This window comes from Rissa tridactyla, chromosome 4 (genome assembly GCF_028500815.1).
Source record: "Rissa tridactyla isolate bRisTri1 chromosome 4, bRisTri1.patW.cur.20221130, whole genome shotgun sequence".
NCBI classification, from domain to species: domain Eukaryota; kingdom Metazoa; phylum Chordata; class Aves; order Charadriiformes; family Laridae; genus Rissa; species Rissa tridactyla.
The window spans coordinates 30,567,868-30,581,634 of record NC_071469.1 but is presented as its reverse complement, the minus strand read 5'-3'; the positions used below and the strand labels follow the sequence as shown (position 1 = coordinate 30,581,634).

At 37.3% G+C, this 13,767-nt stretch overlaps 1 protein-coding gene across 14 annotated transcripts in view; it reads left to right on the top strand.

Moving 5' to 3' along the window:
- The window catches only part of MIPOL1 (mirror-image polydactyly 1), a 195,513-nt gene that overhangs the window by 83,892 nt on the left and 97,854 nt on the right, over positions 1-13,767 (top strand). For all 14 annotated transcript variants that reach the window (XR_008466249.1, XM_054200347.1, XM_054200344.1 and 11 more), the window contains one exon: positions 10,552-10,659. Coding sequence is in view for 13 of the 14 variants with exons in the window: in XM_054200347.1 (XP_054056322.1) it covers positions 10,552-10,659 (108 nt within the window). In the remaining variant the exon portion in view is untranslated. The remainder of the gene's footprint in view (positions 1-10,551; positions 10,660-13,767) is intronic.

Below are 13,767 nucleotides of genomic sequence, written 5' to 3'. Positions count from 1 at the left end.
ACACTTTCTAAAAATATATCTCTGTCAGCAGCTGAGTGCCTTGCATACATCTGAGAATCACATTCCTAATTTCTAGATCTAGTTGGAAGATCAGGCTGTGAATGTTTCTTTCTAAAACGTCTCCTTTTCATACACCTTCACTAGTTTACATGGCTGAAAACTCAGGTGTATCAGCCAACACTACCTCCATTCTACTCTATATATTTTTTGAGTACCAGCACTGCAGATTATTAACTGGGGGTGGGGGAAAGTCTTTAAACAAAAACAATTATCAGCTATCTGTCATGGTGTATTGGTCAGATGTTTGACAAGCTGTCTCTTGGCTGCAGGCCATCTGGTTGTAATGGAACTGACTGCTCTTCTGAGGAGCCAGCAAAACACGTGGCCATGAGAAGCAATAACTCCATGTTATTTGGTCAAGTCAGTAAAGCAAAGGTTTTGGGTGTAGTAATCCCATTTCTGACATGATCTTGTCAGTTGATTAAGCTTCTTAAACTTTCTGTGCTAAATTTTCATCCCATAAAAAAAGGAAGTCCTATTTACTAATTTCATTTAAATATTGGAAAAAGTGATTAGTCAATGTTTATAAAGAGTTATATATAACATCACTAAACACTGCGTATAATTAAAGAAGGGTTATTGAGAAGAATCGCATAATAAAGAGGATATTTATGGGAACAAGTCGAAGCAAAAATGTAGACAAAAATGATACAGTGCGGTAGAATGGACCTCACACAGGCCAAAATGAGAATTGAGAATTACAGTATTTTTACATTCTGTCTTGCAAAAGAAAGGAGGAAAGACGCTGCATTTGAAGGAGGGAGAGACTAAAGAACTTGGAGAGGGAAGACTTGTGTTTCCGCCTTTCAACAATGAAGGAGGAGAAATAAAACAGAAAAGTAAAATAGCTAGTAATATTAAAATTTATGGATTTCTGAAATGTGTGTTCCTTCCTTTTATTAGGAATAGATAGTCTTTTATAGTCCTTTTATACTGTCCCTCACTAAAGATATTAAAAATCCATCTATATATGGTCCTGGGCAACTGGCTCTAGGTGGCCCTGCTTGAGTAGGAGGATTGGGAATGATGACCTCTAGAGGTCCCTTCCAACCTCAACCATTTTGTGATTATATTTCCATGTTTAGAAAGAATACATGTAGAATCTCTAAATCTGCTGGAATAAAATGTGGTTGTTTTTTGAGCTGATATGATGAAGAGGTGGCTGGTTACTGAGGTATCTAACTGAAGACAAGTATATTAAGTTATCTGCATTTCTAGTAGCACATTTCATAATATTACAGCTAAGTGTGCTAACGAATCGCACAGTAGTTAGCACTGGAGTATAGAATGGCAAAAGCTGCCTCGCAAAATAGCGTTTCAATGAGTATGTAGGAGCTGCATTGACTTGGAAAATTGATACTAAGATCGTAAGTAAAAGAAGATCAAAATAGCATTTTAAACAACTGCCCTGACTGGCTTCTTTGGGACATTCCTTGCTGTACTACTTACTATTCAACCAGGGTAGAAATTATTTCAGGTAGTCAGTAGGTTATTTCAGTCCTGGTTCTCTTGCAAGTAGCATACTAATACATGACCAGCTCTAATGGCAAATTTATTCCAAGACCTCTTTGGTGTTATGTAGTTTTATTCTTTAAATGTTTTTAAAGATGTTGAGGTTAGTTACTCCAAATTATTTTCTATGCAGAAGTTTCTACTCTGAAATCATCTCTTGAATCTGTATGCTGGAATTGCTGCCCTGCATTGAAAGTAAAACTGATCCTAGTCTAGGTATTATACTGATGGATCTTTACTGAGTGATTTAGAATTTACCTAATAAAGATTTACTTTTTTTTTTTGTCATTGCTTTTAAAACAGAATCTTTACTCTTGAATGATCTTTCCCTCTTATGGTAAAATTTTAATTAGTATTTTCCATTTGCTGAATTTGGGAGTATTGGTAATTTCCTTTGCTTTTGACTGTAAGTGATAGACAAACTACATGTTGTTCATTGTACTCTGCCAGTTTATAGTGTTTCTATAAACCTGCAGAGGGGTGGGTGTGTGAATAAGCATACTAACCTTGCGTACTACTCATCAGTTTACATGCCTGGTTTATACATTACTTATTAGACGTACAGGCATGAAATTAAAAAATTGAATTAATAATGTGACTTCCATGTAAAACAGAAGCCACCTATTTATATATGACAGGCAGTTAGGGAAAAAATCGCTCTTAGGTTAGTTGAATGCATTTTTGCTTAATGTCAGACCCAGTACAGGCTCGTGAATAAATGTTTGATTCCAAGTTACTGGGTTTCTGTTCTGATTAGAAAAGGCTACAAAGAATGGATCAGAGGCGACGTAAGATTGGTAACATGCAATGGGTACGGGAAGCTGTGAAGAAGAGCCAGTTATGTGGCTTCAGCAGCTCCTACTGTTAAGTTTCCTCCCACAAATCAGGGGTCTGTCAGCAATCCCCTGTTAGCAGAGCCGTGGTAGTCCAGTGGCACAGCCAGCACGGAAACCCTGCTTGAATGACCTGTGAATCACACATAGCTGGAGACCATCACATTTTTTCTTCTCCTTGCACATTTTTTATAATGAGTGTCATTGATTAGGAAAGTCTGTGTGTGCTGAGCTCTTTGAGAAGTAGATCAAGCTTGTCTTAGTCTTTGAAATGTCATCATTGGAAGGAATTGTAGGAATATATAGAGAACGGAGTTGGGTGGGTGTCATACTACCCAGTGTTGAATAGCTGCAAGTGAAAGGATTGTTAACACGAAGAGTGGAAACAGTTAAACTTTCTTGTCTGAATTTTCTGAATGGCTTTCTGTGCACCTACAGTTCCTTTAACTCTTCAAGCGAAAATAAATGAAAGCTTGTTTTCCTGCATTTTCGAGTGTTCAGAAATAGAAAGGGAAGGGAAAGGTAGGGAGAAACCAAGTCATGTATACAGCATATTATCTGCCTTAATACTGCAGGTTCCAGCTGGCTCATAGTGACAAGGAAGACAAAAATGTTTAATTTGTATTTTGATGCATTTCGTTTTGTGGCTTCTGATGAAGCAAGACACCATTGCCCTGCTGCAAAAAATAAAAAAAAAGTTGTTTACATTTAAGTGTTTCTCTTACTAATAGAATATAAATTTTTAAAGATGCATATGTTTCTGAGGCCTAAGCTCTACAAAAGCACTTCTTTTTCTTGAAATCCCAGTAGTTCTAAGCTGCTGGGCATTGTATAAATAATCATTTAAACACATTTGTTGATGGTTTGCCAGAACTTTGAAGAAAATCTTTTCTTTCAGACGTTAGAAAGCCTTAATTCAAAATTATAATTTAATGGAAAAATGCTTTTAGTGATTATTATGTAGAAACTCATTCATTTCTTTATTTCTTTTAAAATTATTATTTTAGAAGAAAAAGGATAAAATCTATTTATATAAATATAAGTGCTTCCAAACATCTGCCGTTCAAAGTACATAATTCATAGTGACACCAAAGGTTGGTTTGTGTTTTGACTGGATGACTTTGGTATTATTTTTGTCTGCAAAGGAAAGAGTTGTGCAGCATCCAAGTGGCGCAAGATGTTTGCCTCTCCAGAAATCATGATGAATTTGGGACAAGGGGCAGACTGTTTAAAAAAAAAAAAAATATTGAGGGGAGGGGGAGAGAAGGGCTGTCAAACTGAGAACACTTGCATTCCATTCGGCATCTTTGACCTGGGAGCTATTCTGAAGTGCAGGTCATTATAAACGAAGTGAGAAAGGGCGAACAAAATAATAAACCAAGAGAAGAATCAGTTGAATTGGTTTTGTTTGCTTACAATGGTTGTTTATTGTATTTACATTTCCATAGGTGGTGACTTAAAAAATATAACAGGTGAAAAATTAGCCATGTTTTTTCATCTTGTTTTGTGTCTAGAATAATTATTTGTACTTCAGTTGTTCATTGCAGTGAATATGTGTTAACTAATTTCAAAACGTATCTGCAATTTATCACTTACAAAAGTATTATGCTGTGTAGTAGTAGGATCCTGGTATCCCACAAGCTCATCTTTCAATGGTATTTGTGCATTTTCCATCAAGATACAGTGTGTCATTTACTTTGCTGATGAGCATTTTGTTTAAAATGCGTAAAAGAAAAAATGCATGTTGGAAAATAATTCATCTGCCATTCAGATGGACTCCTACTTCCCTTCCCATAATTTGGAGGACATAAATCATTTGCCCAACTTATTCAGTAGGAACTAGGTTATTTTTATTTCTCACTACTTCAGTAATTGAGATCCCAGTTCAGCAAAGTCTTTGTGAATAAAAGTCCACAGAACATGATAGAGTACTCACTGTTTAAAGTGAATGCCCTGATATGCAATCAAGTAATTACGCACTGGCTAACCCATGGTAAGTGGCCATGCTCTCACTTTCGATTTTTGTCTGACTTGAATAAAAATATGTTACCTTAAATTTAATGGCGGAATGAAGCTATTTGTGGGAGGCTGTGGTTATATACAAGATCTATTATTAAACTCCGAAGACCACATAAGACTGACCAGGTGCGATGAGATCAGACCAAAGATCCACCTACTTCACCACACTGACCCTGCTCTGCCAATAGTCCAGGCTTCAGGAAGGGTTGAAGAACAGGGCGAGCACGTTGTGGTACCTCCATCTACATACTGTCCCTTTTTTCAGCTGTCTCATCAGTGGAGTCTTGTGTTTATGTGTTTATGCCAGTGCTGATTCATAAGATTATAACCATTGCAGGTTTTGACAAGGACTCAAGATGAACAAACACATTTTTCATAAAATACTATCTTCTGTATGTACTAATTGAATGAGACAATCAAATGTAATTCAGAATTCAGGAAAGAACTTTGTGCTGAATTTGGCCTCATCTTAGTCCTAGCTAGTACATTTGTTTCATTAGACTTTGACCCTCATATCTGTATTAACAGAGGCAAATCAATTCCGTTTTTTTCCCAGCATATAAATGGCATAATGTGTTGGCTCTTTCCGTTCCGCCCCGCTCCCCGCCGCCCCCCCAGCATATTACCGTAAATTCAGGAGAGGTTGGTTTGGGTTCCTCTTAATGAAAGACGATGGAAAACATTGTATACTATGTAGTAATATTAAAAGCAAATATAGATGTAACAGGATTAAAACGCCACCAAGACTGCATTTGTAGTAAGGAAGTGTTATGGTTTTCTGTTGTATTCAGCTTTAACTGTTGCTTCTTCAGCCAAGGAGTGTCACAGTACCCTTTCGCTGGGTCAAATCTGTGCTGAAGTACAAAATGAGTAACACACCTGACGTCACGATCTAGCTCAGTGAGATGAGAGCCAAGGACCCTGGTGTAGCAAAACATTTGTGTCTGTTTGAAAGCACGTGAACAGTCTGATTGACCTGAGTAGCGCAGAGTTAAATATGCTTCTGCATGAGGCCTCAGGGAATAGGTGGTGTCTTCGTATAAACAAACTGCAGCGGGACCAAATGGTTGGGGGCAGGGGGTTGCTCTGCTCAATGTTAACGCTTTGCTGTATTCCGTCTTTGTCCCTGATAGTGTTATTTCTCCAATGGCTTGCAGATTTTTCTTGTACAGATGTCTTGTGCGGTGTCTGTACCTTTTACTTGCAGAACAGCTCACTGAAGAATCATGTTAAGTAATGATCAAAAAGAACTCATCAGTCTGTGTAGACATGGCAGGCACCCTAACACCGTGTTAGCATGTTATAGGTACAAGCTGAAGAAGAAAATGCTGAAAAGCTGACAGCATGTTAAAGATGATTTGTTTATACAAGTGCTAAAGTTATGTTTGATATGTTAATGCAACCTCATTTTCTAGTAAAGGCCAAACACTATTAAGTGGTTATCTGCATTGATTTTTCTATCTCCTGAAATACTCAATTCGTTCTAAACTATCTTTATTCCTTTTGTGTACCTGGAACTAGGACCATCTTTTAACAGTCTCTTTGTGGTCTAGCCTCAAGGACTCAGTGATATTGTCCTGGTTCACTTCTTGACCTCTCCATTACTGACCCCTTTTAGCAGGCGCTCCTTTTTTGCAGTTTGTCTGGATTTTCTCGGTGGCGTTCTCAACCCTCCCACCAGCGTAATCACTGAAAGGGGTCAGCACCCACTGCGGGTTGAACCGGTGTCTCTCACAACCACCCTCATTCTGTTGTATCATGTTAGCTGATGCTCGTTAAGGCTCACCAGTAGTCTAATCGTTTAAATTAGAAGATGGGAGGAGAGAACAGGTGTACTTGCTGTCCGTCCTTTCTTTCCTGCCAAAATCTCTTCTTATCTTTTTGGTATGTTACCATACCATACCATAGCTTTTCGTTTTGTGTCTTAGCTGCTTGTGATATATCCTCTGCAGGGGTATTTGTTTGGAAAGACTGGGTGCATTTAGAAGAGCACAGCCGGGTTGCACAGTGGAAATATGGTTAAAAGAAGATTGAGTGCCTGTTGCTGGGAATGGATGATCTTGCAGTGAAAACTGTACAGTTGGGCACTGATGGCTGCTCAAGGAACACTTGGAGCAGGCTTAAAGAAATTCACTGTCTCACAAGTGCGTTATCACCTGAATGAGGCTAGCTAAGGTAGGAGACTTTTTGAGGGAAATGTATTCAGAGAGGAGAACAAACCTGAGGGTTTGAAAGAAGAGAGGAAACCTTTTTCTGGTTGGTGTTTTTTTGCTTTTTTTGCTTTTTTTTTATTCTTTTTTTGTCTTCAGTATTGCCTCTCTGGTTGCAGAACTCTGCATGAACACAGTAGACCACACGATGAAGCTAGTTCTTGGTGCATTGTTTGTGTGAAACCTTTATAAAATGAGATGTTACCATTTGTGAGACTTTAATATACTTTACTTAGCAAAGTCTTCAGCTTTCTGATCAAGGCATATTCTCTTTGACCTCCATCTACACTGCTCATATTCCTTGATACACTCAAAGGATCAGAGGTAAAAAAGCAGTTTGCTCAATTAACAGCCTGTCACAAAGTGTTAAATTCATGGGAACTTCCATTTCAGTGCACAATTATATCTCAGATCAGATGTTTAGGCAACCTGTGTTGCACAAAATTTTTGTCTCTGACTTTAGGAGGGTTCTGTTTGAATGTTTCCCAAGTATGAATTTTCACAAGTTTGGGATAACAGGATTTACACATTCTTATTTATAATATTTAAAATGAAACACTTCCTTTAGCTTTCAGCTTTCTTAAAAGGATACATCCAACATTTCCTTTTTGCCAGTACTGAATTAGACGATACTTTCTCTTCACTCTGCTCCAAAAAGTATTTTTATATATGTTTTTAGAAGGAAATCCAGTTTCTTGCTTGCAGCTGTTGGCATTTTAAAGCCCAAGAGTGAACCAATAAAAACACATGTTCTTTTAAAGAACATCTATTTTTACTGGACCTTGCTAACAACCAATGACACAGAATTCAAAAAATGTTGGCTCAAATGGATAGAAGGGCTGCATTGTTTTAAATTCTATTTTTAAAACTCTTCTTTATGGCAAGATTACACAGAAATTTCTTGTGCTCTTGTTCTTGTGAAAAAGAGCGCTTGCTTTTAGAATACTATTTTAATATTTTAAAAGTAGTTCAGATATCAAATTGTTGTAGACTATGAAATTTTAGTAAGGCATACACGATGTTGCCATTTACGAGTATTATTATAATACTTTGACAAACAGGATAATTAAAGGTTTGACTTCCTAGACAGCTAGGAATAAATACATTTTGATTGATAATTCAGAGCATCTTCTGTTAATACATTATTTCCAACATATCAAGACGCTTATGTATAATGGTCAAATTTCTTTCAATGATACCCTCAAAATGGATTCAAGCAGTATGCTGATTTAATATGTCCAGTTTTTTCAGATATCAGCATTATTAGTGGAAATTAAATTAAATATGAGATAGTAAATGCTGCCAAGGTTGATGTAAATGTAATCATGTCAAAGATGACTTCATAGGGAGGGCCATCCACCTTATGTTACTTGTGTTGCGTCATTATGGTACATACTCTGTATGCTGCATGATACTAGAGTTGCACTGCTGCTGTTTGTTTCCCTGTCCTGTCTTCACAGGAGTGGAGAGCAGAATAAGATTGCACCCATACCCTTAGTTGTATGACCTGCTCTGTACATCAAGATCTCTTTCCATATGGTCCCATAGCTAGGTTTTGCTCTTAGCATATTTTCACTTCTCGTTTGGAGTCAAGAGAATAGAATCATAGAACGGTTCGGGTTGGAAGGGACCATAAAGATCACCTAGTTCCAACCCCCCTGCTATGGGCAGGGACACCTCCCACTAGACCAGGCTGCTCAAAGCCCCATCCAGCCTGGCCTTGAACACTTCCAGGGGTGGGGCATCCACAAGCATAAATATAAATTCATGTTTTAAAGATAGATTGAGATTTTGGCCTTTTTAATAATCTTTACTGTAAGAAATCTGTGCTGTTGTCAAATTGGGAATTCCCAAGCACTGTTTTGAAGAGCGTTGGCAAAGCAGAAAAGTGAGAGCCCTGCTGATATTACATGCAACGTGTGAAGTGTCGTGATAATGCCTGTAATAGTAGATTGATTTTATTTTCTGAAATGGTGTTTAGATCATTTTTGCTAGAGAAAAAAAAATCTGCTAGAGAAAAAAACTGCATAATCTGGGTTTAGTTCTTCAATAGTTTTATTAGCGCCTTCATGTCTGCAGACACATAATTTTCATGCTGGACATGGAAAAAGAATTACAGCTATGATTCTGTGATCTGTGATTTTTGTTGTGTGTGTGTGAGATAGACATTAAATATCTTAAGTCTGTAAAAATATTTGAAATCAAATGTATCTTAACATTTTTCCTGTATTTCCCTATTTTATGGGAAAGTGTCTTTTTCTCTTTTTCTTGCAATAAAAATGAAACTGTGCATTAAGGAACTTCACAACAGACGCTGACAGAACGCTCTAGGCCAGAGAGATTTGCTGCCTTTAAAATAAGTAATCCTATAAGAAATGAGCCCTGATTTTTAACAGAAGTAATCAAGTACAACAGATATGTGAATTGAATTTTTTAAAAGTACTCTTGGGCACCTACAATTATTTAAAACTTATTCAAATATACGATTGAATCATTCCGTTATATATACTATGCTGGAGACCTAGTGTGCAGTACGTTGTTAGGGACTTACTTTGTGTTTAAGAAATGTATGTACTGGTATGTCTTTTAAAATTTCTGTCTCGAGATCCTTCAGTACTCCTTATTTTACTTAGACCTCAGTTATAATTTTTGCAGTCCTGCAGCTCTCTGTTTCACAGTTTTTCCTTTTTTAGAGTTTTTTTTTTTTAGCAAGATTCATTGTCCCATGTACTGAATTGCTCAGGAAAAGGTTGTATACACTTGATGGGAAGCTCGATTTTGTGTCTTCTACAGTCACTAAGATAGCACAAGAGACTGATGTTTCCAGGTCTTTCATTTGAAACAGCAGTGCTTACATGGGCACTATATTCCTTTCTTACTAGTGTTTTCAGAAAGTATTTATTAAAATACTGTTAATGAATTAATTGTCTTTTGTTCCAACAGAGTATCAGCTTTGGGGTTTGGTGGTGATAACAAAACTACTTGCTTGTAATATACTGTTTTAAAATGTTCCTGTTAATATTGTGCTTTTCCCTCCTTTTGACATTTGTTCTCCTACATCTTCCCGGTACTTTGTCTGGTTTGTTGGTTTGTTTTGCCTTTTTTTTTTTTTTTTTTTTTTGCAAATCAGTTTCTTGGTTGTCTTTTATAAGACAATGAACTGTCTGCTGACAACTAATTACTTTTTCAAACTAAGGTAACTGGCAAGACCTCTTATGGTTACCATAAAAAAAACAATGAAATATAATTTAGCTCACAATTTGCACATCTTTATTCTTTAAAATGTTTGGCTGACAGCAGTAAGTATACGTGTGTATGCACACAATAGCAAACGTTAATTTTTTCATTCTTTGTCATTAAGTTAAATATTTAAACAAAACAATCTTAAAGCTTTTCTTTCAAGATGTGGTGTGTGTTTGAGATTTAGAGTAATCTCTTAGTGTGAAAAAGACAAGTATAAAAATTACATGTATATTTTCTGATAAAAGGCTGGGTCCTAGATTTGGAAGGAGGGTCTTTAATTTGCTTGCTTTTCTAAAAGCACATATTGCTTCCTTTATATCCACTTACTTCATATATAAAAATGAAAATCCATCATTATATTGGCATAACTAGGAGCAGAATTTCAACCTGACGTCTTTATAATTTTTAAAACTTTATAAAACATTGTGAAAAATGTCTTTATCTGATACTAAACTTAGCTTTTTTTGGCATACAATTGGACCAGGAAGAAACTGAATAATGATGCCCATTTAGAAAATGTAGCTGTAGTACTGATCTGGGATTGTAACTTGCTTTTGTCTGATGCTTTCTCTACTGCAGAAATGGTGATGGGGTTATTTACGTTAATTCGTTTGGCTTGTTGAAAAAAATATGCCCACACTCCTCTACTTAATGGGATTCTTTCCTCGTTGCAGTGCAAACGGCTGGAGCAGGAGCTTCATCATCTGAAAGAGCAGAACCAGACTTCAGCAAACAACACGAGACATCTGACTGCTGAAAACAATCAAGAACGTGCTCTGAAGGTAAATCTCCATTTCTTCTTGCAGGCAAATTAAGGTTGTAAGCCCCTGGTGCCAGCTTTCTGGGCTGCATATATCAGTTGTGTACATTTCGGCAGAAGTGAGCTATGGTGTTTGCCAACAACCCCTTCTTTAAACACAGATACAGCACCCTTCTGTTATGGTTTTATTTTATTTTGTGTATGAAAACAACAAGAAAAAAAATAACATATCCTCCAAATTATTGGGCTGGTAATTAATGTTAAATTCCTGGGGTCTGTCCTTGCAATATTGCATTTTATAACGTGAAGAAAACTGCAACTATTTGACTCGCGGTACCTTTGCAAAACTAATATTTTAAAGCATGGCTGTTTGATCTGCTCCCAGCAGTGTGTGCTATATTAATAACATTGTTGACCTATACTACTAGTGACCACATAGTTGATACTACTATTTGCAAAAGGGTAGCTAGTTGGAATTGGGAGGAGGAATAATAAGTCCTGTCAATAAGAATAAAAATGAGCAGACAGACGGGAGAGGGTCAGAGAAAGGACAGTGTAAAGTGACAGGTTATTGCTGCTTTGAGAAAGGGAAATTGTAACGTCAGTGGAATTGATAGCTACATAACCAGCAATCTCACTGCTAGCCAGAAAGAGAGACTATGCCAGGTAAGATGTGCAAACACCATCCGCACCTATTTCAACCACTATATTCTTAAAAATCTCTTTTATGGGTAGTGGAGAGACAATATAAATACAGAAGTTACTTTGTTGATACTGTGTTGTCATTTTAAAATTGTGTTTGATTTAGGCAGTAAGATCCAAGCGTATCTCATTTATAGGCAGATTTTCCTCTGCCTCCTTTTGATTTTTTATTTTTTTTTTTTTATATTTGGGAAACATCATTATTCATGCAACAACTTGACTGATGCAAAGTATAGGAATTAAGGTAAACCCTTGCGTAGTTTGACATTTCTCAGTTAAAAAAAAAAAAGTGTAATGAATAAACAGTGAGAGGCTGCATGCCACACAAATGCTGTATGTTCCGTGGGTTTATAATTGCCATCAGAATCTATGGTAAATATTACAAAATCAGGTGTGCAATACTGAAAGCAATCCATCCTCAGCTGACTAGAAATAGAGATTGTAAACATTCAGGGCTGTTTCTGGTCACAATAATAGTATCGTTTTGAGTCTCGTATCACGAAAAGTTAGTGCTAGCTGCTCGTGCTACTTATCGAACGTAGTATTGTTTTTCATTAATTGCATGCTGACTTGTTTATTCTGTGCCATTGAAAATATTATGCACAGAGTCTTTCCTTTTGAAAACAGCAATGTTTTATTGAAACTACACATTTTAGATTTAATATTGCCTGACATAATGCTTACAGAATAATTATATTTTCAGAGCAAGAAGTGACTTAATAGTTCAGAGTGTTACTAGGATTTCATCCTAAGCCTGATATTGCTCTCCCAGCACCTAATCTTTAAAGAATTTAATTTCTGGCTGTCACAGGCATTTTTTGATTTTTTCAAAGTTAGAGGTTAATTGGTCGTAGTCTTTTAGAGATGAGAGTCTGGGGAGGAAAAAAGGAGTGCTTTTCAATTTTTGGTAAAGTTGAACTTTTTTAATATTGTACCTCTGTAGAGTTTGTCTCAGTTCATATAAATGTTGCTTACAGTGAGGACAGGTCCAACAGAATACTTTTTAAAAGGCCGATGGGTTCTGTTGAATTCTTGACCTTGAAAACTTTAAAATGTCCATATGAAATATTGGCAATAGTAGTTAGCTTTCATATACAGCATGTGAACGCTCATCCTGACCTAAGCACCCATGCAAATGAAAAGTTTATCACTCCTTTTTAGTGAAGCTACAGCCTAGAGAATATGGGCTGGCTGCTGGGGATGAAAGTCGTGCCAGTGACTCCTTTAGAAATGGGGTTGACTGGTGCCAAAATATCCAGCCAGAGCCCGCTGACAAGTAGTGCGCTGTGGGTCTCAGCACACCCCTGCCCTGTGAAACGCTCTTGTTCTTAGCTGCCCCCTCCTGCCTCGCATGCGCTCGGTAGCTACCGTGAGTGCTGCACATGGAGCGCATGTACAGACCCAAGAATCCCCTCCTGTCTCCTCTCCGCTGCAGATCACCCTCTGGTCATCTTGCTTTTTTCGTAGAAACGCAACTGGCTATCTGTCTCTGTGGTGCAGAGTTAAATACCAACACAACTATTTTTATTTTCACCGTGATCCATAGAACTGCACTTGCTTTAACCACCTCCATGTGCAAACTGGGAACTGTGCGATGTGCTATTAGTTCAGCTGTAAGCACCTGTCCAGCAAGAGTCCAGGTATTCCTTCTGTGTCTATCCAGGACAGTTTCTGTTAAGAAAGGTTGTGGGGTTTTTCAAATGTTTAATTTTCCCTGCTCTTTTAAGCTTAATTAAAGTTGTCTGATTCAGTTTGGCAAAAGATGTATTTTGTGATAGGTGGCAGAGGAGGAATTTGATCCTCTCTAGATTTTCATCAGGGAGTAATGGAAGTGTCAGCATCAGATGTGGTGCAAGGATACTTGCAATCTTAAATGGATAAAAATACAGTAATCAGGATGAGCTAGATTAAGGATGGCATAAAAGTTTGTGATAAAAGATTAGGTCATTGCCTCTATGGGGTCCTGAACTACAGTTAACAACAGAAACCAACAGGTTATTTTGTTTTTTCTTTCTTACTTTTTAAAATCATCTCACAGTAGTGAGTTGCTCAGAAGTAAAAAAGTGTAAAACCAATCCACTAGAAACATATTTCATTCCATTGACGGTATGACGGTCTAGTAGGTAAAATAAGTTGCAAGCTTTCAGCTTTAATTTTACTTATATTAGCTCACAGGGCTGCTGCCACCCTTCTTTGAGGCAGTAGCAGCCAGTAGACACCTGAGTGAGGCAGAGCAGCAGAGACAGATTGTAATGGTGGGAGAGGTGTGGTGGCAGGAAACTGGCCAGATCCAGGATCTGGGAATCACAAAGATGATACAAGCACTCTTGCATACTTTTGTTTTTACACACTTTTAGATCCCATGTCACACTTGACGATCATGTGACAAATAAAACAGGACGCATAAGGCATGCTGTCTAGTCCTGTG